We start from the raw sequence: 24,207 nt of genomic DNA, 5'->3' as shown, positions 1-24,207 counted from the left end.
CACGGCTGTTTTTTCATTATTTGTTTCCAGACAAGGTTGTGATTGTCTACATTAACCTTACGCATGCCAAACAGATGCTCTGCCGCTGAGCTATTGCCACTGCATATTTGACACAACAGTTAATCCAGCTCCTTCCTCCTCAAAATATACCTCTCATGAGAGTGGTGTAGGCTTGTCCCCATGTGTGTCGGTGGTCACTGGTCAGCACCCCTAGGGGCTCCTTATCTGTCTTCCACGACTGCCCACGGATTCGAAGGAGCTGCGAGTGAAGCTGGTCGACCGTGAGAGGCGTTCCATCGCTGTTATAAACTTCAAGCTGGAAAAACTGATGAAGGAGTGTAGAGATGAGGTACATCAGTTCACGACAGAGCGTTGCTCTCTTCTGGGTACAATTTAAGCTGCTGATGTTAGTCCGCAATACCCCAGAAGGGTTAGGTATACAATTCTTTGGAGACCATTTCCTCCCATGCTTCTCATTACAAAATGAACATATCAAGTCAGAAGACTACTGGTCAATTTATTCACTTCTATCCTGCTTTTTTCCCTGAAGAAATTCAAGGCAGTTTACAAACTATCCTACTTACCTGAAAGGAAGACTAGGCCTTGCCCCCAGGGAAAACAGAAGGTTGTCTTAAATTTGCATGCAAATTACTGGCATTTTATGATTAATTTATTTTATTAAAACATATATAGGCCACCTTTACTCGTGGTTCAAGTACAGTAATAAAATTTTTGTAAGTAGGTTTTGAGGGAGGGGACCATCTTACATTCAGGGGTTGTCTTCCTTTCATGTAAATGCAGGCGAACAATAAAGATCCGGATAAAACCAAAACAAAGTATTTAAAACCCACATAGCCATAATTACCTACTAAAAACTATGGAGGAGGAGGAGGAGGAGATTGGATTTATACCCCGCCCTTCACTACCGATAGGTGTCTCAGAGCGGCTTACAATCTCCTTTCCCTTCCCCTCTCCACAACAGGCACCTTGTGGGATAGGTGGGGCTGAGGGAGTTCTGAGAGAACAGTGACTGACCCAAAGTCACCCAGCAGACTTCATGTGGAGGAGTGGGGAATCAAACCTGGTTTTCCCAGATTAGAGTCGGCACTCCTAACCACTACACCAAACTGGCTCTTTGCCTGTATGCCTGGACATGTCATAAGTCTACCTGTCTGAACAGCTTGGCTTTGCAAAGTTTTCTAAATGATATCAATATAGAAGCTCTCCTGGCACCAGCCAGGAAGTGGCTTCACAATCTTGGTGCCACAAGCTAAAACACTCTAGAACAAGGGTCCCCAACCCTTTTCAGCTGGTGGGCACCTTTGGAATTCTGACACCGAGTAGTGGAGCACTGGCTCAAAAGGTCTGCCACAGGAGGCGCAGCCAGTCACAAAATGGCCGCCACAGCTTACCTTCAGTCACACAGTGAAGATCCTTGTGCTGTGGTGCCAGTTGCTGCCAAAGCAACATTTTTTAGAAATCAATCACATCTCCATCAGCCAACCAGAAGCCTTGCTGGGCAAATGCCCCGCTTTGCCCCACTCACTTTCTAAAAACACTTTGCGGGGGCCAGGAAAGCTCTCAGTGGGCACCATGGCGCCCCCAGCTACCACACTGGGGACCCCTGCTCTAGAACAAGCAGTGGTTAATCTGACCTGCCAAGGAAATCCTGCTCAGATGAATGAAACCAGGGCTTTTTTTGGGCAGGAACGCACAGGAATGGAGTTCCGGCTGGCTCCCAAGTTGGCCACGCCCAGCAGGAACTTATTAGCATAATAGGCCACACCCAAAAGCAGGAACTCATTAGGATTGGCTACATTAGGGGTTTGTGGCCTAACTTGCAAAGGGATTCCTGCTACAAAAAAAGCCCTGGGTTTTGACAACAAGCAAGGTAAACAGAATAAGAAGCAAAAGGTGGGTGTGGCTGGATGACCACACTTCTGGTAACATGGGGGTGTGGCCTAATATGTTAATTTGCTGTGGTGTCAGGGGTGTGGCCTAATAGGCTAATGAGTTCCTGCTGTTGCTGTTCAGTGTGGCCTATTATGCTAATGAGTTCCTGCTGCGCTTTTTCTACAAAAAGACCCCTGAATGAAACTACTGCAAGGGGGCAGACCAGGAGACAGTCCTACATGTATGTTGGTCCTAGATAGGGTTGTCAGCCAGAGGCTGGAAAATAGTGAGAGTCGGAGGGGGCCATGGGGGAGTCCCATCAGCACAATGGTGTTGCATCAGTTCTGATGTCACTCCACTTTAGGAAACTAGAGTTTCCAGTGATTCCTAGAGTGGTCTGACATAACTTCTGGGTTTTCCACAGAAGTCGTGTAATGACATTGCACCAACAGCTTTTTTTAAAAAAATGGGGGGGGGGGTGTCTCTGCCAGCCACAGGTGTGGCAGTGGGCAACAGGAGCTGGGGGGAAATGGTAAGCCTAGTCCCAGAGCATGAAGTACTTCAAAATAACAAATATCTTGACTTTAACTCAGGAATTAATTTAACCCAGGAACTGTCTATTCTGACTCCCCAGGGATTCCGGCAGGTTTCTCCCCCTCCACCCCCACCCCGCTATCCATGAACCTTTTAACTGGAGATACCAGATTACCATGCAGAGAAACAACGTTCAGGGCCCTGATGTAACTCCCAGAATTCTTGGATGCCATCTCTCCCCATATGTATAGTCTGTTTTGACTGGGACTCTTTACTGCTACACAGATGAAAAAAGTCAGACACTTAGATTCAGCGGCACAGAAGCCCTCTCAGAAGTCCAGAGCATTGATGGTTCTCATGGGTTTGGGTGAAGGAGAATTACCTGGAAGTTGCGGACTACTGTGATATACGTGGCTGGTCTCCGGCCTGGTGGAGGCAGCAAGACAGAATCGTGTTTTGGTCCTGGAAGGCGGCATGAGGCGAAGATGCGGGAATACTGGTCCATGCATAGAGGGTAGCCCCGGGAATATTCAACCAAGAGGGTCTGGCTGACGTGAGGGGGGAAAACCAGGAAAGTGAGCCAATGCCTTTCAAGTCTCAATCTCAAGGCTACTGCCACTCCTGGTGGTGGGACTAGGGTTACCAATTATGTGTTGGGAAATTCTTGGGAGATTTGGGGAAGGTGGAATTCAGGGAGGGGACACACCTCAGCAGGGTATAATGACATGGAGTCCATCCTCCAAAGCAGCCATTTTCTCCAGGGAAGATTATCTCTCTAATATGAGGATGAATTTTAATTCTGGGACACATCCACACCCCACAGAGAGGTGGCAACCCTAGACAAGAACCCTTAACCCCACATGGTCCTAAAAGTTCCCTCATATCACCAACCTGCCAGGAAGCAACACTAGGATTGTTCATGTACTCAGTTGCCCCATACAATGTCCCAAATATGAGCTTCCTGTTTTCACAGGGACGCATTTTATAGCAAGGCCCAGTTCAGAGGCCGCTGTGACTTCACTTAAATGCCTTTCCTACTTTAAACAACCAACCTGCTCCCCCAACCCTACCTCCTACTTGTCTTTCATACTTCCACCCTGGAAAGGCAGCTATCACAGCATTTTCTCCCAAACTTTCTTAAACAAGGTTGTTGTTAGTATTGTGTTCATGGAATATTAAAGGCTTGAGGGATTCCTACCATACTAACTCTGCACCCCCTCCACTTCAAACTTACCCCTCACCACTGAATCCCTCCCCAAGAGCTTCTTTCTTACCTGCATAATGGGTGAATGCAGATGAACATTTATCAGGAGGCAACTACCCGTGGCCTTTGGCAGAGGAAGCTGCCTTATACCAAGCTAAACATTGGCCCACCTAGATTAGTAATGTCCACCCTATTGGTAGCAGGTAGGAGATGGCATGGACCAAACCTGGAGTGTTCTCGATGCAAACCATGTGCTTTGGCACCAGATCACACCATACAATTACTGGGTAAGCTGGTCATCTATGTTGCCGTTTGTTGCCAAACAATGAGAAGAACCTTTAGTGCTCCTCAGCTTTCTGATGAGGTACAAAAGCACGGTAAGATTCTCCACACTGCAAGGCAAGACCAAGAGGCCTAAGGCGCACCTAGGTGATTCATCATCTATATTGATTCAACAATGTCCCCTTAAACAGCAGATCCTCTTTGACCCCCTCCCAAGTTGTCCTATAGACACAGGGCAACATTGATATCCCCCTGTCATGACAAACAGGCCAAGTCTTGTGTACATAACTTTGAATTTAACCAACTTGCTGGATACATCATCAAGGATACTCACTGGTCAATCTTGGCCTTGAAATCCAACACACCAGCAATGAGTTTTGCTGTAAACCTACATGGGTGGAAAAGGGGGGGGGTGAAATCCTGTTAAATCCAGAGAAAGTCCTCCAAGCACCAGTCTCCATTATACTACTCTAACCCAGCTCTGGGGTACACACTTTGTATCATTTTAATAGTTTTTTTTTAATTTTAAAAAATTACCTTTATTTTTATAATATACAATTCACATATTTAACTCAATTTGACTAATAACAAAGGTCCACAAGAGATCAAATGAAAATGAAAGTTTCATAATAACGTAAACTTCTTTGACTTTCTCTAACTATTCTTGCATAAGAACATAAGAACATAAGAGACGCCAATGTTGTATCAGGCCAAAGGCCCATCCAGCCCAACACTCTATATCACACAGTGGCCAGAAATACCAGTGCATATCTGGCATCATATTCTGTTTCCAGTACCGGGGAATTACAAGTCTGGAAGCAGTAGTAAAGCTTAAAAGAATTTCTTGGTATTTTACAAGAAGCCTAGATACATAGTTTAATAAAAAGATTTCTGGATTGAAGGGCGCATTAATCCCTAAACCTTTCCTCAACTTTTCACTTATGTTATCCCAGTAATTAATAGCACATGGGCAATGTCACCACAACAGTGCCATCATCCACCAGAGACATTACACATCTTTGCAAGCTTCTTTGGAGTGAGACAGATTTGACATACCTACATCTTAAGCAAGTTTTCTTTAAAGTTTCAATACTAAATGACATCCCCTGAGACAAAACAAACGTCGAAATTTCACCAAGAAGCTCACATCCAAGATCACAATTCCACTTAAATTGAGAGCAGAGATGCTATAACCAGTATATAATTTTAAATAAATCAAAAAACACACAAATTCTAGGGAAATTTGCCCTTAATCATAAGCACTTCAAAATCTCAAAGATCTGTTGAAGTCACACCTCTAGAAAATCTCTTAGATAGATAACTTTGTACCTGAATGTTCTCAAAGAAGGTAAGCTGACCATTACTGTATTTGTAATTATTTCAACAGTAAAAAGTAAGTATCCTTTTAATAGATTTTAGAAACATCCTGTTAACCAGGAACAGGGCTGACACCAAACCTTACGGTCAATGGTACAGATGAGTAAACAAAAGCTGGCCTGACAGTTTCTGCAAAACACGAATTTGCAAAGTTGTCTCATTGTTACATTCTTGAGAAAGATAATTATGAAATCACTGGAAGTACCTTCAGAATTAAACTTCACAATATGAAGAATGGACAGATCATCGATTTGCAACATGTATTTCTATGGGAAAGAAAACTCTAAGCTCAGAAACGCGCTTACATCGTATATTTTCAGATGAGATAAATGGTTTTGATACAATTGTGTGAGTCTCATGTAACTGGGTCTATATAAGACAGCTGTACCCCAAACACCCCATAATCTCTCAGATGTGGGCAGGGTGAGACGATCTAATCTTTCTGAAAGCGCTCAGGTGAAAATCTCAGTAATTGTATTTTATATTTTAATCTTAAAATAACTAGGAAAAGGCAGGACACGTGGCACGTGTCTATCTGATTTCACTTACACCTGCAGGGTTATTTTTGTATCACTGCGATTCCTACTTAACCATTTCAAGAGTGATTGGATTTATTTTAAATCTCTTCAAAAAATAACATGAGCTATCTTTGGCTGGGATGCACGGTTTTCACATACCAGGAACAAATGAACTTCTCTTCAGTCAGAGGGCTATTATCTGCAGAGATGATTATAGGAGAGATGAATAGTCACTCTCAATACAGCCCTGTGATTTAGCAGTTAAGGCGCTGCTTTGGAACAGACACACTTTGTTTTCATCGGTTTCGAAAGGACTTCTTCCCTCAAGGGGAACCATTACCAGGGCAGCTGCCCCAGGCTCCATTCTGGAGAGGGCCCCACCAGAGGGGAGGAAAGATTTTTACCACGATCAGGCCACTGCCGCTTGCACTTATCCTGTGTCAGCCCAGGCAACCAGCCTGCAGAGATAGCCACTTGCGACCACCCTGTTGGGGGCTCGGGCAACCATGTCAGCAGTGGCAGTTTGGGCCCGCTCTGTGTGAGGCTCGGGCATTTGACTTCTAGGGACAGGTCCCACACACCTCACACAGTGTGAGGGTTGCCCCTTGCTTGGCCCCAGCATGGATGGCCCTGATTCTGGAGCCCCATCTTGGACTTTTATCCTGGCCCCCAGAGTCATTAACCTGAGACCACACCTGCTCTGCAAATTTATGACGTAGCCACTTTCACACTAGAAAAAAAGTTTCTAAGAAGAGTAGTGACATGCCTCAAAGAAGAAGAAGAGATTGGATTTATACCCCACCCTTCACTACCTGAAGGAGTCTCAGAGCGGCTTACAATCCCTTTCCCTTCCCCTCCCCACAACAGACACCCAGTGAGGTAGGTGGGGCTGAGAGGGCTCTCTTGAGAACTGCCCTTGAGAGAACAGCTCTGAAAGAACTTATGACTGACTCAAGGTCATACCAGCAGCTGCATGTGGAGGAGTGGGGAACCAAACCTGGTTCTCCCAGATCAGAGTCCACACTCTTAACCACTACACCAAACTGGCTCTTTCTTTTTGCTATGAATCAATGTTCAGAGTGCAAAGGGGGACAGATAGGGTTGCCAAACCCACTGGTTTGGCAGGGGTCCCCCACTTTTGGGGGGCTTTTACCCCCCAAGGCCCAACACCTGCCGCCACCACTCTCCCTTCTCTCTTGAGAGAGGAGGAGAGGGTGGCTGCGGGCCAGCTAATCAGGCGCAGAAACGCTGGCTCCCTGCAGTTAAAGGGGCCCCTTTAACTGCAGGGAGCCGGCGTTTCTTCGTGGAGGTCAGACGCGCTGGGGAATGCTGGCTCCCTGCAGTTAAAGGGGCCCCTGTCGGGTAGGTGGGCGGGGGGGGGACATCCCCAATGTGACATCATCACATCAGAGATACCATGCCCCCTCCAGGAACGCCCCCCCAAAGTCCCCCGCTGGGGGGGGGGAGATAGGACTTGGCAACCCTAGGGACAGAGAATTATCCAGAGGGGCAGCAGGCCACCTCCTTAGTAGACTCATAAAAACTTTTTTAGTACGAATACTTAAATATTTCCGTTTTTTGACAGCACACTAATATTAATCTTGCTTTGCACTGCTTGTAAATATCAACTGTAACTGCTCACTGTAGTTAAAAGGAGACTTATTGTTTCAGCAGGTGGCATTCCCTCCTTCCTGCCCTACATTTTAATTGTTTTTTGTTCTTGAATGTGTATTTTAGCTTTGAGATTAACTCTTTTAATGACACGATTTTGTTTGGTTTTAATGGTTTTAAGACTTTTTTTTAAAAATCTGTTAGTCCCCTTGGAGGCCCTGATAAAGGCAGACAGGCAAGGTATAAATTTTATATATACTCAATGGCCAACCCAGTACTCTCAACTCTCCTCTCTTCCATGTGTTCCAAGCTTCCTGTGTGGGGAAAGTAATACTGAAAGCATCTAGTTGTGGCTTAAAGGTCTTTCTCAAGCCCTGCACGAGTGGCCAAAAACCCCACCCGGAAAACTATTTCACCCTAACCTGGTTAGCCCAGGCAAGTCCAATGTCATCAGATCTTAGCAGCTAAGCAGGGTCGGCCCTAATTAGTGCTTGGATGGAAGGCCACCAAAGAAGTCCAGGGTTACCACGCAGAGGCAGGCAATGGCAAACCACTTCTGTTGGTCTCTTGCCTTGAAAACCTTATGGGGTCGCCATAAATTGGCTGCAAATTTTAATGAGGGGGGGGGACTATTTTAACCATGAAAAGCTAAATAACTGATCCTGTGCATACTCTGTTTCTCATCATCGGCCCACTTCCAAAAAATGGGCTGTGATCCAGTTTACACTCAACCTTAGGGTTGCCAAGTGTATCTTCACTGGGAGCGGGGGGCTCCCAGCTGGCGTCTTGTGTGTGCGTGCATGCACGCGCGCCGCACGCACATCACTCGAAAGTGACGGGAGAATGCCAGGCAAGCTGGGGGGCTTTCCCTTGTATGGCCGTGGCCCCGCCCCCAGGGTGACCGGCGTGCCCATGTCACTTCCTGGTGATGCGCACGCGCGCGGGGGGTGTGTGTTCCCCCAGGGCCCAATTCCGCCGCGGCGAAAATCGGGCCTCCAAAGCGGGAGGTTACCTGCCCCCCACCCCCACTTGGCAGCCCTACTCGACCTGGTACTAGGCTGAGTAGATTCTTCACAGAGACTTGTTTGACATAAATTGCTTTGTCATGTCCAAGCAGGCCTATTTTATTACACTGTACTTGAAGCTGCCTTTGAAGACCATTCAGAAGCTTCCACTTGGTCCAGGATGTCCAGTCAATACTTGCTGTACTGTACACAAAGTTCTACATCACCCTTCATGCTGAAGTAATTGCACTGGCCTCCCAGTCTCTTCCTGGGCACAACTAAAAACGCTGGTTTTGATGTATACAAATTCATAATGTTCTGGTCTGGAGCACGTATATGAAGTGAGGTTATACCTCACAGAGTGTCTGTTGTGGGGAGAGGAAGAGAAGGAGATTGTAAGCTGCTCTGAGACTCCGAGTGAAGGGAGGGGTATAAATCCAATCTCTTCTTCTTCTTAAATCATCAGGCCACGTATCCTCCTTAGCTCAGCACTGCCTACTCTGACTGGCAGCAGCTCTCTGGGATCTCTGATGGAATCCAATTTTCCCTCCAATTCCTGCTTTCACAGATCTTATAACTTAAGATGCCAAGGATTAAAGCCTAGAGCCACAGATTACTACAACCTACACCCCTGGGATGCCCACATCATTCAAGGCCTTCCTCTTTGTCTTACTAGTGATTAGCTTAAGCAGGACTTTTTATACGAACATAAGAAGAGCCCTGCTGGATCAGACTAAAGGTCCATCTAGTCCAGCATCCTGTCTCACACAGTGGCCGAGTATAAAGCCAACAGTTGTGATAGCCTGACCCACAATCAAACAGTCATAAGACATAAAGAATGCTGTTTATGAAGAAGATCCATTTTTTGAAACGTTGTTATGTAATCTGGAGACGACGTTGATTATGTACCTTGGTTCAAGGATTTTCTATTGAGTTGTGTATCATGTTGTAGTGCTTTAGATTGCAATACATAAACAGCATTCTTTATAAGTCTTATGACTGTTTGATTGTGGGTCAGACTATCACGACTGTTGGCTTTATACTTGTTTAACTGATTGGGTCGTGTGTGTCCAGATTTTTTTGTCACACAGTGGCCAACCAGTTCCTCTAGAGGGCCAACAACAGTGCACAGAGGCCGAGGCCTTCCCCTGATGTTGCCTCCTGGCTCTAGGATTCAGAGGTTTAGTGACTCTGAATGTGGAAGTTCCCCTCAGTCACCATGGCTAGTAGCCAGTGATAGACGTATCCTCCATGAATCAATCTATCTATCCTGTGACCATCACTATATCCTCTGGCAGCAAATTCCACCTTTTAATCACTCTATGTGTACAGTAGTACCCTATGTGTACAGTAGTACCCTTGAGATAACAGCTCTGAAAGAACTTATGACTGACTCAAGGTCATACCAGCAGCTGCATGTGGAGGAGTGGGGAACCAAACCTGGTTCTCCCAGATCAGAGTCCACACTCTTAACCACTACACCAAACTGGCTCTTTGTTTTTGCATGAATCAATGTTCAGAGTGCAAAGGGGGACAGATAGGGTTGCCAAGGGGTCCCCCACTTTTGGTACAGTAGTATTTCCTTTGGTCTGTCCTGAACCTACTGCCCAACAGCATCATTGGATGCCATCGAGTTCTAGTATTTTGGGAGAGGGAGAAAAAGTTCTCTTTGTCAACTCTCTTCACCCCATACATCATTTTATGAACCTCCATCATGTTCCCCCTTTCGTCGTCTCTTTTCTAAACTGAAAAATCCCAGACTCTTCAGCCTTTCCTCATACAGAAGGTGCTCCAACCCCCTAATTATCTCGGTTGCCCTCCTCCATACTTTTTCCAGCTCTGCAACGTCCTTTTTTAGATAGGGTGACCAGACCTGTGCACAGTATTCCAAATGAGGCCACACCGTAGATCTATACAGGGGCATTACAATATCAGCCATTTTATTCCCAATCTCTTTCCTAAAAAATCCTAAAACAGAAGAGGAGGAGGAGAGACTGGATTTATCCCCGCCCTTCACTTGGAGTCTCAGAGGGGGCGTTCAGACGGGGCGTTTCAGCCGGCATAAACTGTACCGGTTGGGACCGGTGCAGTTTATGCCAGCTGAAACGCGATCATACTCACCTCCTGTCTGCAGAGCCCATCGCTGTATGCCCGTCCACACACAGTGGGCATTGGCGTTTTTTGTTTTTTTAAAAAACTCCGTTTGAGCATGCGCATAGGCAGCCATCCACAGAATGGCGATCTTCGCGCATGCGCAAAAAACCCTGTCTTACATTTAAACTTTAAAGGTAAGGACTTACCTTTAATGTTTAAAGAGCAAAGTAGCCTCCCTGAGGTCCTGGACGCCTCCGAAACGCTAAACTAAGGCCCTTTTCTTTTCTTTTTTAAACAGACGCCAGGGCGAAGTTTCGTCCAAGCGCATATCGCCGACCTTAAAAAAAAAAAATGGCCGGCGAAAATCGGAAGCCTCAGGCTTCCGAACGGAAGTGGCTCTGCAACGGTGGAGAGCGATCAGACGGGGGAGGGGGGGGAAAGTGATTACAACTGTTGCACTCAGGATACCACCACTTGGGGACCTAGTGGCAGAATACAATGGTGTAAAGCTCTTTACAACGGTTAGGGACAGAAGGCAGATGTTCACTGTGTGAACGCCGGTAAGTACACAGATTCCAACCGGCATCTATACCGTTGTAAATGCCCAGTCTGAACGCACCCAGAGTGGCTTACAATCTCCTGCCCTTCCTCTCCCCACAACAGACATTCTGTGATGTAGGTGGAGCTGAGAGAGCTCTCAGAGGACTGCTCACGAGAACAGCTCTGTGAGAACTGTGGCTGACCCAAGGTCACCCAGCTGGCTGCATGTAGGGGAGTGGGGAATCAAACCCGGTCCTCCCAGATTAGAGTCCACACACTTAACCACTACACCGAACTGGCAAACAGTGGTGGGCTGACACTTTCATTGAACTATCCACCAAGACCCCAAGATCTTTTCTCCTTTCAGTTTCAGCAAGCTCAGACCCTGTTAGCCTATACTTGAAGTTGGGATTTTTGTCCTAATGTGCCCTTACACTTACCAATATTGAACATTTTCACTGGTTGCCCCTTCATTACTCATATTCCACTGAAAGGATGCTCAATTAGACCCTTTCCTTCTGCTACTTGAAGATAAGACAAAACCTGCTCCTTTCTGGATGGGCTGCCATTCTCCACAAAATGGCAGCATATACAATGAACAGCAATTGCTTAAAATGTGTTATATTATTCATGTTAATTTAACAGCTCTTGGTGGTGGAAAGTGCCACCAAGTAGCAGCCGACTTACAGCAAGCTCGTAGAGGTTTCAAGAGCAACAGATGCACTGAGGTGGTTTGCCATTGCTTGCCTCTCTGTAGAAACCCTGAACCTTCCTTGGTAGTCTCCCATCCAAATGTTAACCCTCTTGGTGGTGGAAAGTGCCACCAAGTAGCAGCCGACTTACAGCAAGCTCGTAGAGGTTTCAAGAGCAACAGATGCACTGAGGTGGTTTGCCATTGCTTGCCTCTCTGTAGAAACCCTGAACCTTCCTTGGTAGTCTCCCATCCAAATGTTAACCAGAGCTGACCCTGCTTAACTTCCAATATCTGACAAGAGCAGGCTTGACTAGGCCATCCAGTCCTTACCAGGGCCCTCAACAGTATCATCTAAAAACTTACTAACAAATAATTACACATCAGGTTTTATGGAGTACTTCTAGGTTTCACCCTCAAGTAGTTGGTTTTTCAGCCCTCTGTATCATCAAATAAACAAATTTCATCTTAAAAAAAAAAAAACTGAGGCAAGGGGGCACCCGGAGTTGAACCAGGGACCTCTTGATCTGCAGTCAAATGCTCTACCGCTGAGCTATACCCCCAGCACACACACTGATCTCACCATAAAGTCTAATTATGCACACTGGTTTGGCCACATAGTTCCTTGACACACCTTGAAGCATCATTACCTTCTTACTTTGACAGTAACCTTTTCCATATGAACATCTCCTGAGGAATAACCCACTGGATATCTATGCTTTACAAAGAGTTCTGGGATATATTCCAGGCTGGGCAGTTAAACACTCGGCAAAGATACTGGTCCTCATTTTTATCCCCATACATACCAAGAGCATACCCAAAACTACTTTCAGCTTGCACATTGCAAGGGAAGATTAGTACTGGCAACAGTGTTCCCTCTAAGCTGAATTAGTGTGAGCTAGCTCACAGTTTTTTAGCTTCCGGCTCACATATTTTTGTCTTAGCTCAGGAAGGATGACTCCAGAGCAAACTAATTTAAGCAGTAGCCAAACTGCTCACTCACACCTTTAATGCCAGTAGTTGTTGCTCACAAGACTCCACAGCTTAGAGGACGCATTGTGGCAAGCAACAGGAGTTTTGGTAAATAACAGTCTTCCCAACTTCACATGGTCCACTGGCTGCTGCCCTTTCTTAGGAGGCATGATCTGGCCATGGTTCTCCATGCTGGACTACTACAGTGTCCTCCACATAGAGCTGTCCTTGAAGACTGACATTTTCAGCTAGTGCAACATGTAGCAGCAAGACTGCTTGCTGGTGCAGGTTACTGGGAACACACCTTGATCGTCTGAGAGGTCTTTCAAGGGCTATCATTTTATTTTCAGAGTACAAGGCAACTATACCTGTGAAGCCCTAAAATAGTCTGGGGCCTTGCTCCAAGCCTGCACAAGAACAGTGGCTCTCCAGGCTTTCAATATGATTTCAGAAAGCCTTGGAAAAGAGGGAGATGTCTTCTTTCTTAAGCCTGAGAGGGAACAACCTTCATGCTTCCACTCATACTGGAGCCGCTGCAGAGGGACTTGGAGGTTCTAGGAGTGTCTCAGTGGGATTTCACAAATCAAGATCTTACCTTTCTTATGACTGGCAGCCCAAACTAATGAACTCCTGAGCTCAGGATTTGGAGAAAACATGCTCATTTACACTAACAAGTACTTTTAACAATGCTGTTTTTTAATTTTACCCCCAAATTACAGTTATTTGTCACAAAGAACACTACTTTGTGATACAGGATTTGTCTCGCCATTCACTCTCACGTATCTCTGCTAAAAGATTTTTAATTTTTTTAACCTATCATGAATATTTTAGAGCAGAGAGGTCTTACTAAATCCATCATCTCTTTTTAAAAAGAGGGGGCACCCGGAGTTGAACCAGGGACCTCTTGATCTGCAGTCAAATGCTCTACCGCTGAGCTATACCCCCAGCACACACATTAAACTCATCATGAAGTCTAGTTATGCGCACTGGTTTGGCCACATAGTTCCTTGCCATGCCTTGAAGCATCACTGCCTTCCTACTTTTACAATAATGCTTTCCATATGAATATCTCCTGAGGAATAAACCACTGGATATCTATGCTTTAGAAAGAGTTCGGGGATATATTCCAGACTGGGCAGTTAAACACTCAGCAAAGATTCTGGGCCTCATTTTTATCCCCATGCATACCAAGAGCATACCCAAAACTTGCTTGCACACACTAAGGGAATGTTAGTACCAGTAAGCAAGAAGATTCTCCACCAGTAACAGTCTTCTCAACTTCACATGGTCCACCGTTCGCTACCCTTCCTTCAGAGACATGATCCAGCCATAGTTCTCCATGCTAGACTACTACAGTGTCCTCCACATAGGGCTAGTCCTTGAAGACTGACAGCTTCAGCTAACTCATAACATAGCAGCAAGTCTGCTTACTGGTGCAGGTTGTTGAGAATGCACCTTGGCAATCTGAAAGGGTTTTCAATGGCTGCTGTTTTATCTTCCATGCACAAATTGAAGCAAGAACCCCTTGGTTTGCAATCAAATGTTCTACCAACCAAGCTATACCCCCCCTCCAAATTATATATGTCTGTCACAAAGAACCGTAGTTAATGATTCAGGATCTATCTCACCATTCACTCTCATATTATCTTTGGTAAAAGACTTTTAAAAATAATTAACCACCAATGACTCTTTTGGAACAGGGAGGGCTTAATAAATATGCTTTGCCTATTAAAAAGAGGGGGCACCCGGACTTGAACCAGGGACCTCTTGATCTGCAGTCAAATGCTCTACCGCTGAGCTATACCCCCAACACACTTCCTTCTTACTAAGAAGTCTAGTTAAGAATACTGGTTTGTCTACATAGCCTTCTTTGATCTACAGACACTAACAGGTTTGTTAGCTATTCTAATTATTTTCCACCCACAGAAACTACAATTATGTTTCATTGTATGTCATGCTTAACTAGTTACATATTTGAATTAATTTCTCTCTAAACATCATTACTCAGCCTACAGTACTTGAGGGAAGTGTTGGATGTGTTCCAAGGCTGCTGAGTTGAGACTGACAACATGAAATCCAACATGGCCCTTTCTTTACATTCCCAGAGAAATGCTGATCACCACTTTGAAGCAATTTTTATCCCGGCCAATTTGGCTGGAGATCCTGGAGGTTTTTTGTCATCTTCTGAGCGTGGGACAGCGGCTACTGGAGGTCTGGGGGGAAAGGTATTTGTGAATTCCCTGCATTGTGCAGGGGGTTGGACTAGATGACCCTGGAGGTTCCTTCCAACTCTATGATTCTATGAAATGGAAAGTTATGCATTTAGGCAAAAAGAATCCAATGGACAGGTATACAATGGGGAATTCTCGGCTTGGCAGTAGTAGTCCACGTGAAAAGGATCTTGGGGGGTTAAAGGTAATTGTAAGCTGAACGTAAGTCGGCAAATGTGATACAGATACAAAAAACGTTAGTGCAAGAGAACCCGGGAGTCTGTGGGAAGAGGATAAAGAGCTAAAGCTGAAATTGGCAACTGGTGGCCAGTCAATCTCATGTTTCCCTGCTACTTTCAACTTTTCCTAGCATGACTGTCTTTTCCTGTCTGTTCCAGTGACTCTAGTCCTCGTAATGTGACCAAAGTATCATAGCCTCAGTTTAGTCATTTGAGCTTCTAGGGAGAGTTCAGGTTTGATTTGGTCTAGGACTCATGTATTCATCTTTTTGGTGGTCCACAGTTTTCATAACATTCCTCCGACACCACATTTCAAATGAATCAACTTTCTTCCTGTCAGCTTTCTTCACTGTCCAACTTTCACAGCCGTATATAAGTAATGGGGAATACTATGGTATGAATTATCTTGATCACCAGTGACACATCCTTACACATAAGGATCTTTTCTAGCTCCCTCATGGCTGCCCTTCCCAGTCTCCGTCACCTTCTGGTTTCTTGGTTGCAAACCTGAATAAATTATGCCAATCAAGCACATTTGCGTAATTCTTTATTTCACATTAATATATTGCTTATTACTTTTAGAATAATTTATTCCGGTTTTGTTAGACAGGGGAAAGGGCAAGGAGGATAAAAAACCCCCAAAGACCTAACCCAACTACTGGGAAATCTCATTCCACCAATTCTTTGGCTTTTCATAGCAGGCACTGTCATGAGGACAAGAAGGTTGCTTTAAAAAGAAAGCAAGAACTTCAGACTTCCAGAAAAAGGATTCTTTAATAAGTGCTGACAGATTTTTGTGCTTTTCTTATGTTACCACAGAATATTGAGAAGTAAAATGTGAACAGCCCTGCTTTCTGCAGCTCCTACTGAAATGTTTGAAAGGGATGCACTATAAAGTATATACAATGTGAATTAATTATGTCCCCCTCAGGGTGAAGCAAAGCGTCCTTTCCAAAGATATTAGTCTCCTACTTTATGCAACAGAGTATAGAACAGCCGCTACCAACAGTTACCAAAGCATGATTCAACAAGTTTCAGGTTCTAATCTCACTTCAAATATAACACTCATTACACGTCCATTAGCAATATAGGGATAATAATTGTGACCTACTTGCAAGGCTTACAAGAAGGTAAATTTATCTGAAGCACTTTGAATGCTCCAAATGCCTTTAATAAGGATAAGTGCTTAGCATTTAATTTTTAAATATGACCTTTCCTTCACCTGAGGGCCTCAAGGCAGCGTATGTGGTTCTCCTCCCTCCTCATTTTCCCCTCATAACTTTCTTCTCAGTGCAAAAGCGGAGAGGAACAGAAATGACACAGAAATCCCCACAGACCTGGCAGCTGGAGTTTGAGACTGTTTTTTGAAAAGGCAGGAAGCATCTAAGAAACCCAACCAGCCACAATCATGAATTCTGGATTATCAGAGATATGAGGCCCCCTCAACAGAAGCCTTCATTGATTATATCCTCCACAGTCACTTCCAGTCTCCTTAGGGGAAGAAAAGGAACAAATTCATTGACGGGAAGGGGCTGTGGCTCACGATACTGCATCTTGTTTTACCTTCAGAGGGTTCCATGTTCAATCTCTGGCATCCCCAGTTCAAATACCTCAAGGTGACAAGACAGCTGAAACAGGCCCTTTTCTGCTAAAATCCATGATACCGAGTTAGACAGATCGGACGCCTACACTGTAAGCCAGGGCTGTTCCTAAAATCTGTTCTAGGGAATGACACTGGCCCCGGGTACCTAAGGAAGCCGGATATGCCTTGGGGGCAAACAGGGCGGGAGTGCTTCAAAGACCAGTGCCAAAGAGAGAGGCATGACATGGCTGCATGAGCCCCAACGTAGGGCCCATAAGTGTCACGAGGCCCAGTTGCTCCATCCCCAAACCAAACAGCAAGCCCTGGCTCTTCTCTACCACTGGAGCAGACGTTGCCTCAGAAAAGGCCAGGAGAGATCAGTTCTGTGTCTGTAGAGTGTATCAGTTCAGAAACAGCTGACAGCAGAGCACAATGATTAGAGTGTCGGACCAGGATCCGGGAGACTCAGGTCTGAACCCCTGCTCTGCCACGGAAGCCTGCTAAGAAGAAGGGGGGGGGGTTCTACCACTGCAAGCTGGTATTGCAAAACCTGGGAAAGGACAACAGGGACAAGATCACGATGACACTGAAAAATACGGGAAATCCCAATTTTACCTCTCTTTTCTTAGAAAAGCGGTTCCCTTTTATTTTACAGGCAATATCTGGCCACTCACACACACACACACAGCCTAACTTACCTCACAGGGTTGTTGTAAGGAGGATAAAGTGTAAAACTGTGGAGAATGATATACACCACTTTTTGAGTCCCCACTGGGGAAAAAGGCAGGGTAAAAAAATGAAAAAAATGACCAAACAGAAATGCCTCCAGATTCTGTGGACTGGCCCCAGCCCTTACAGCAGCCATCTTGTGACTGGGCCCACTCCCTGTTCTCAAGACTCCAAATGTGCCCATAGGGCTCAACAAGATTAAGGACCCCGCACTAAAAAAGGTGATGCTCCTCAGAAAAGGGCAATCTGTGTTCTTCACACAGGGGGGAGGAGGAGATTGGATTTGGTAGAAAATGCAAGTCAAGTCACAGATGATTTATGACAACCTGTAGGGTTTTCAAGGCAAGAGACATTCAAAAGTGGTTTGCCATTGCCTGCCCTCTGCATAGCAAGCCTGGACTTCCTTTGGTGGTCTCCCATCTAAGTACTAACCAGAGCTGACCCTGCTTAGCTTCCAAGATCTGCCAAGATCAGGCTAGCCTGGGCCATCCAGGTCTGGACAACATTTAAACATACATGATTTAAAAGAGCCCTTTGCCGGTGTGTGACAAAGAAGTTGAAGGAAATGGCATTCAAAAGCTGTGCAGTAGGAGGCCCCTGAGCCACCAGCTGCTTATTTCAGCTTTACGGTCTATACATTTCATCCCCCCTCCTGCAGACTCCCGGATTCCTTACCCAATTCTCCATGCGAGCTGCCCGGCGCTGCAGCCGGGCCTGGAGTCTGTCCCCTTCTCCTCCGGGAGCCCCAAATTCGGCCACCAGCTCCTTCGACTGCTCCAGCTCCTCAGGGCTCACCAAGGGCTCCAGAGAACGCAGATATCGAGCCATGGTTTGGGCCAGAGGGGGCAAGGGCTGTTGAGGGAGGGGGAAAGTGGATGCATTTCTGGGGTAGAGGGCCTGGAAGAGAGAAGGAGGCCATGTTTATTTACTTTATAGTCTACCTTTCTCACTGAGGTCCAAGGCAGATTACAGGCTCACAAAGATGGTAAACTGTAGCCCAACAAAGCTTTTACCCGCCTCAGCTGTAAAACGTTTCCAAGAGCCACTGTGGTACCCCAGGACAAAAGTCTCTCGAGGTCTCCCATCAAACCACCCTGACCCAATACAAACTCACTGTATAAAATCAAGTCACATGACTAGCTGTTAGCATGAACAGGCTAGCAATTGGCTGTGTCCATGTGACCACATATTTACATGATACCCTTCTTCCAAGAAGTTCAGTGCACTTGGTCCCACGTTTTGTCTTCACAACCACCTGTAAGATACGCTGGACTGAGAAACAACCCCGCCCCCCGTACCAAACTGAAGGGTTGTGGTTTTTTGCTGAATTTAGAGGAATACACCAGTGGCACCTTGTCTTGTTCCCACACCTCCTTCAGTGGCTCAAACATTTTCCTGCTCTCTCATGGGGTTCCCACCCCTCTATCCAAGTCCATGTGTACCCAAGTCCATGTGTACTTTAACAATACCCTAGGAAGATGTCCTCCCCCGAACCATAAGAAGATCCTCGCTGGGTCAGACCAGGTATCCATCCAGTAAAGGATCCTGTCTCACAGTGGCCATGTGTTCTTTGCAATACTGAACTGGTAAATAAACAATTTTTTTTAATAGATGGGAAAGGGATTTGGGTCAGACTATCTCTAGTGAAACTTGGAGATGCACATTGATATCTGGCTCTAAATTCACAGTATCGTCTCTGTGTAAGGAGAACTTATTGAAAATGTTACATCAGTGGTATCTTACATCACATAAACTAACTAAAATTTATGGTAATTGACCGGATAAGTAAATCACCAAGACAGACTTTCATCATATGTGATGGACTTGTCCATAAGCAAAAAACTACTGCCAAGGTTGCTCAGATGTAATGGAAGTCAGTTTTGGATTAAATTTATCTCTGTTAATTGCAGCCTTGTTGCTTAATTATGTACCACAGGTTCCTAACCCCCTGCACTCTACTGTATTACACCTCATTGCGGCAGCCAGAACTGTATTTGCGAGACACAGGAAGTGACAAACGGACAGCCCCAACAGTTCATGAATGGGCACAAAAATGTTTGCAGATTTATCCACTATATATGTATCCACGCACACACTTACAGTAAAACAAAATGACAACTGCTTAAACATGGTAGAAAATGCAAGTCAAGTCACAGATGATTTATGACAACCTGTAGGGTTTTCAAGGCAAGAGACATTCAAAAGTGGTTTGCCATTGCCTGCCCTCTGCATAGCAAGCCTGGACTTCCTTTGGTGGTCTCCCATCTAAGTACTAACAAGATGCACGGCAGACTGAGTTGACTTGGAACCCTGTGATGCAATAACTATGTCTTTTGTTAACTAAGGTGTCTTTTCCCTTCATGTTGCTATTGTGGTGGTGTTTTTTCCCCTTTGAATTAAAAAGAATCAAAAGTCTGTGTCTAGTTTAGTGTAGTGGTTAAGAGCAGCAGCAGTGTGTGACAGTTGAAGGAAATGGCATTCAAAAGCTCTGCAGAGGGGTCAAGAGGAGGCCCCTGAGCCACCAGCTGCCTATTTCAGCTTTACAGTCTGTACATTTCATCCCCCCCTCCTGCAGACTCCCGGATTCCTTATAGGGTGTCTGCTGTGGGGACAGAAAAGGAAAGGAGCCTCTAAGCTGCTCAGAGACTCCAAGAGAAGGGAGGAGTATAAATCCAAATCTTCTTCTTCTGTGACTAAAACCATGGGCACAGGGCTTGAGGCACTTAGAACTGGTGAGGAATCACCCAAAAGCTCTCTATGAAGGTAGATCCAGGTGGGGTAGCCGTGTTGGTCTGAAGCAGCAGAACAAAGTCTGAGTCCGGGGGCACCTTTAAGACCAACAAAGTTTTATTCTGGGTATAAGCTTTTGTGCACAGGCACACTGAAGATACATTGAAACAGACTTTCTCAAGCCTTACATATGGGGGGGGTGTGTTAGTTGCCAGGAAGGGCTACTGTCAAGATGTATCTGAAGAAGTGTCCATGCAAATGAAAGCTTACACAGAGAATTAAACTTTGTTGGTCTTAAAAGTTCCACTGGACTCAAAATTTGTTCCAAAAGCTCTTTGCTGTTGTTGTTTTCAGTTCAATTCAAGGCCTTCTGAATATTATCTTGAAGACTCAACAAATTTATTTTCAGTGTTTACATGCCATGTCTCTAGAAAACGTTAACACTGTATTAAAACAACATAAAACAACCTTCAGCATCTTAAAACAGTAGTCATATAACAGTCCTGCGAGCTAGACGCAGACCATAAAAGCAGATTTAAAAGAGACAACAAAAAAAGTTATGGAGCCCTTCAGGTAAAAAAGCCAGGGTCAAAACAGAAATGTTTTATTAAGACTCCAAAGCCTCCGCTCTCTACACAAAGGCTTTCATGTTAGCAGTTCGGTTGCACGTCTGAAGCCTCCTAAAGAGGTTCAAATACATCAGCCGCGAACTTGTTTCATGTTAACAACTGCTCCTTCCGGGCAAAAGTAGCGGCCTTTCCTGCACGGCGTCGGCTGCCGTATGGAAGCGAGAATTATTTTTTTCGGCTCTGCCTGCAGGCTGCAATCTGCAGATGGTTACATGCAACTCCCTAGTCTGGTCACCCAGACTACTATTTTGGCTCTCGTGGATAGGGGCCCGAATCTCACTGACTTTGATCAGCCTCATTTTTCTCCTTTCTGTTTACTCCTAAGGAAGCCTGGAGCCCGATCTACTCAGAAACATGCCTCACACACTAAAGAGGGCGCTTTTACTATTCCCAAATCAACGAAGTTTGAGAGTCCAGTGGCATCTTTAAAGCCAACAAAGTTTAATCCCGGGTAGAAGCTTTTCGTGTGCACGCACACTTCTTCACACGGAATCTTGTACCCGGAATTAAACTCTGCTGATCTTAAAGGTGCCACTGGACTCAAACGTCGTTCTGTTGCTTCAGATCCCACACGTCCACCCCCCACCTGAATCTACTCCCAAATTAATGAGCCTGGTGGAATTCCACGTTGCCGACAGAAACCCGGCCGCATCATCGCGCGCCCCAAGCGCCCCCCTCCCCGTCTCTCTGCACACCCCACGTTTAGCACGTCCGCACATTGCAACGGATCGTGCAAAACAAACACTCGCCGCCGTCACCACACCCACCCAACTCCCCCGCCCCCCGCCGGCCTCGCAAGCGCCAGGCTCTGCAAAGAGAACTGTCGACTCACCGTCGCCGGCAAAGCGGGGGGCTTTCTGCAGCGCCACGGCTGCCAGACCAGCCACCACCTTCCCATAGCCAGAGTCCCATGCACCCGTCCGACTAGAGAGGGGCTACAAAGGGTGGGAAGGAGGGCTCTTATTGACCCGGCTGCAAATACTTGTCACTTCCTGGGAACCAGAGGAAGCTGAAAGGGGGGCTGAGTGCTTTCCCCCCCTCCCACTTTCCTCCTGTGAGAAGCGCCGCTGGCGGTCCTTCAAAAATATACTTCCTCCCGGTCTGGAATGAACGGCGCGGGCTTTTTTGTTTTGTTGTTGGGGTTTTGCGCTAGAGAACAAACTGTGCTACAGCAGGTCTTTAATTGCATCTGCAAATTGTTCCCTTTTTTTTGGTAACACCGTTGGGCCTGTTGCAAGCCTATAGCAGGACGCACTTCCTAGCGCCAGGGTTGCCAAGCCTGGGTTAGGGAATTCCCGGAGATTTAGGGGTGAAGCCTGAGAACTCAGTGAGGGGGATGGGTTTTGGGGAAGGAAGGGAGGCCCTTCTGTTGGGTGTAACGGCACGGAATCCAAACCCCCCCCCCCCACAAAGAAGCCATTTTCTCCAAGGGGACTGATCCCTGTGGTAGTCTGGAGATCTCCAGGTCCCACCCGGACGCTGGCAACCCTTCTGGGTTACCGAGCTGTTTTGTTGCTTTTTTTCACAGAAGGACTTCTGCATGACTGCAGCAATTGGAAGAGGTCCATTTTTGGGTGGTGGGGTGGAGACAGTGGGTTTGCAAAGGGGAACTTCCCCAGTTGAAATGCACAGTTCACAACTGAGAAAGGTACAGGTGATGGAAAAGGAAATAGCAGATTTAGTGCTCCGATGGCTGTTGACCTGTGTCACAAAGCTGATATCTGTCAAAACCACTAGGATGGTTTTCTGTGCCTCAGCCTGGAGGGCTGTTTTGGGGAGTCTCCACAGGACATCGTCCTTCAATCACCCACTTTCCTTAGCCTTGGCCAGCTCTTGCCCTACCTGATTTACTACTGTGTTTTCAGAAGGAATGTAGTCTAAGCCCATTAGCACACTGCCTGGGCAGGAAGGCAGGTATTTTCAAAAAGAGCCCCCCCCCCACGCACCATTTCCTTTCTGTTGGCCCCTCACCACAGCCATTTTGTCTACTATACCACCAGACCTAAATAGCCCAGGCTAGCCTGATCTGGTCAGATCTCGGAAGCTCAGCAGGGTTAGCCCTGGCTAGTATTTGGATGGGAGACCAGCAAGGAAGCCCAGGGTTGTGGTGTAGAGCCAGGCGATGAAAAACCACTTCTGAATGTCTCTTGCCTCGAAAACCCCACAGGGTCGCCATAAAGCCTTGACAGCACTTTCCACCACCATGCCACCAGAAGGCTTTTGGAGGGCTTAAAAGAAACAAAATTCCCAGGCCAGTAACATCTTAAAGACCAGCAAAACTTTCCAGGGTATAAGCTTTCATGAGTCAAACTTGCTGTCAGATACCTTTGACTCAAGAAAGTTTATATCCTGGACATTTTTGTTAAGTCTTTAACATGCTACTGGGCTCAATTTCTGTTCCTCTGCTACTACTAAATAATGTAGTTACATATCTTTTTTTAAAACAACAACCAGTAATTGCTATAATACTATAGCAAAAAAAAGTATTCCCGTGGCACAGTGAAGGAAAGTATATGGAAAATGGCGGCTGATGGAGGAAAGTGTGCAGAAAACTCCCACATGGACACTCCCTTGCTAATTTCAGAGGGTAGCCATAATGGCCTGTGGTAGAACATCTAAGTTCGAGTAGCACCTTAGAGACTGTGACAGGCAGGTCAGGTTCTGCCTTTCCCTGAGAGCAGCCCCTGGGAGTTGGTAGTTAAGGGAATTGAGAGAGACAAGAGTTTGATTCAGTGAAACTGTGGAGAACAGCTGGCTGAAAATAGTCAGTTTGTAACAGAGGATCCCAATTGCTAGAATAAGGAAACAGTTCAAAAATTCAATTGGAAATGAAACCTTGTAATAGCTACCTTTCTTCAGTGTTGTGTTCAAACCATTAAACACAAGTTAACTCCTTGTTTGTTTAAATCTGTGGGCTTGGTGTCTCAGGGAAAGAAACACGTGCATGCAAGATAATACTTCCATCTGTACATATTATAGGATATCATATGAATAAATGCTGGCAGTGTGTGAATGGAACGCTGTATGAGCCCCCAACCCCAATAACTCAGCAAAGTGAGTGACTTGGTTATTAAAGGGGGCTGGTCTGTCCTGTCTTCTGATGTCTCTATGAGGGAGAGAAGAAAATTGCGAAATGGTCATTGCTTTCTATATAAAGTAAAAGAGACAAGAAATGTGTGGGGAGTGTGACATCCTAACCTACTTGTAACCCAGAACCTGAGAGGTTGGAGAAGGCAGGAGGCACTCTTGAGTGGAAAGAGGTGTCACAGAGACCAACAATACTTTCTGTACATAAGCTTTTGACAGTCCAAGCTCTCAAGAGCCAGTTTGGTGTAGTGGTTAAGTGCCCGGACTCTAATTTGGGAGAA

General features: G+C 45.8%; 1 protein-coding gene and 3 non-coding genes across 4 annotated transcripts in view; all 4 read right to left on the bottom strand.

Annotated features, from left to right (window-relative positions):
• LOC107118457 (carnitine O-acetyltransferase-like) overlaps window positions 1–21,836 on the bottom strand; it is a 47,087-nt gene extending 25,251 nt beyond the window's left edge. Inside the window, 8 exon segments of the mRNA XM_015420803.1 lie at window positions 151–325; window positions 2,810–2,975; window positions 4,248–4,293; window positions 7,691–7,762; window positions 11,975–12,024; window positions 14,398–14,408; window positions 18,141–18,377; window positions 21,672–21,836. Coding sequence (XP_015276289.1) covers window positions 151–325; window positions 2,810–2,975; window positions 4,248–4,293; window positions 7,691–7,762; window positions 11,975–12,024; window positions 14,398–14,408; window positions 18,141–18,377; window positions 21,672–21,737 — 823 coding nt within the window. The 5' untranslated portion in view covers window positions 21,738–21,836.
• TRNAC-GCA lies at window positions 12,240–12,311 on the bottom strand. The gene has a single exon. It is a non-coding gene; the product is annotated as a tRNA-Cys (tRNA).
• Window positions 13,594–13,665, bottom strand: TRNAC-GCA. The gene has a single exon. It is a non-coding gene; the product is annotated as a tRNA-Cys (tRNA).
• TRNAC-GCA lies at window positions 14,457–14,528 on the bottom strand. The gene has a single exon. It is a non-coding gene; the product is annotated as a tRNA-Cys (tRNA).
• Window positions 21,837–24,207: the final 2,371 nt, after the last annotated feature.

The sequence above is a fragment of the Gekko japonicus genome, unplaced genomic scaffold (assembly GCF_001447785.1).
Source record: "Gekko japonicus isolate JY-2015 unplaced genomic scaffold, Gekko_japonicus_V1.1 scaffold1882, whole genome shotgun sequence".
Classification (NCBI taxonomy): Eukaryota; Metazoa; Chordata; class Lepidosauria; order Squamata; family Gekkonidae; genus Gekko; species Gekko japonicus.
The sequence above is the reverse complement of the archived record's forward strand: the minus strand, read 5'-3'. Positions and strand labels throughout refer to the sequence as shown.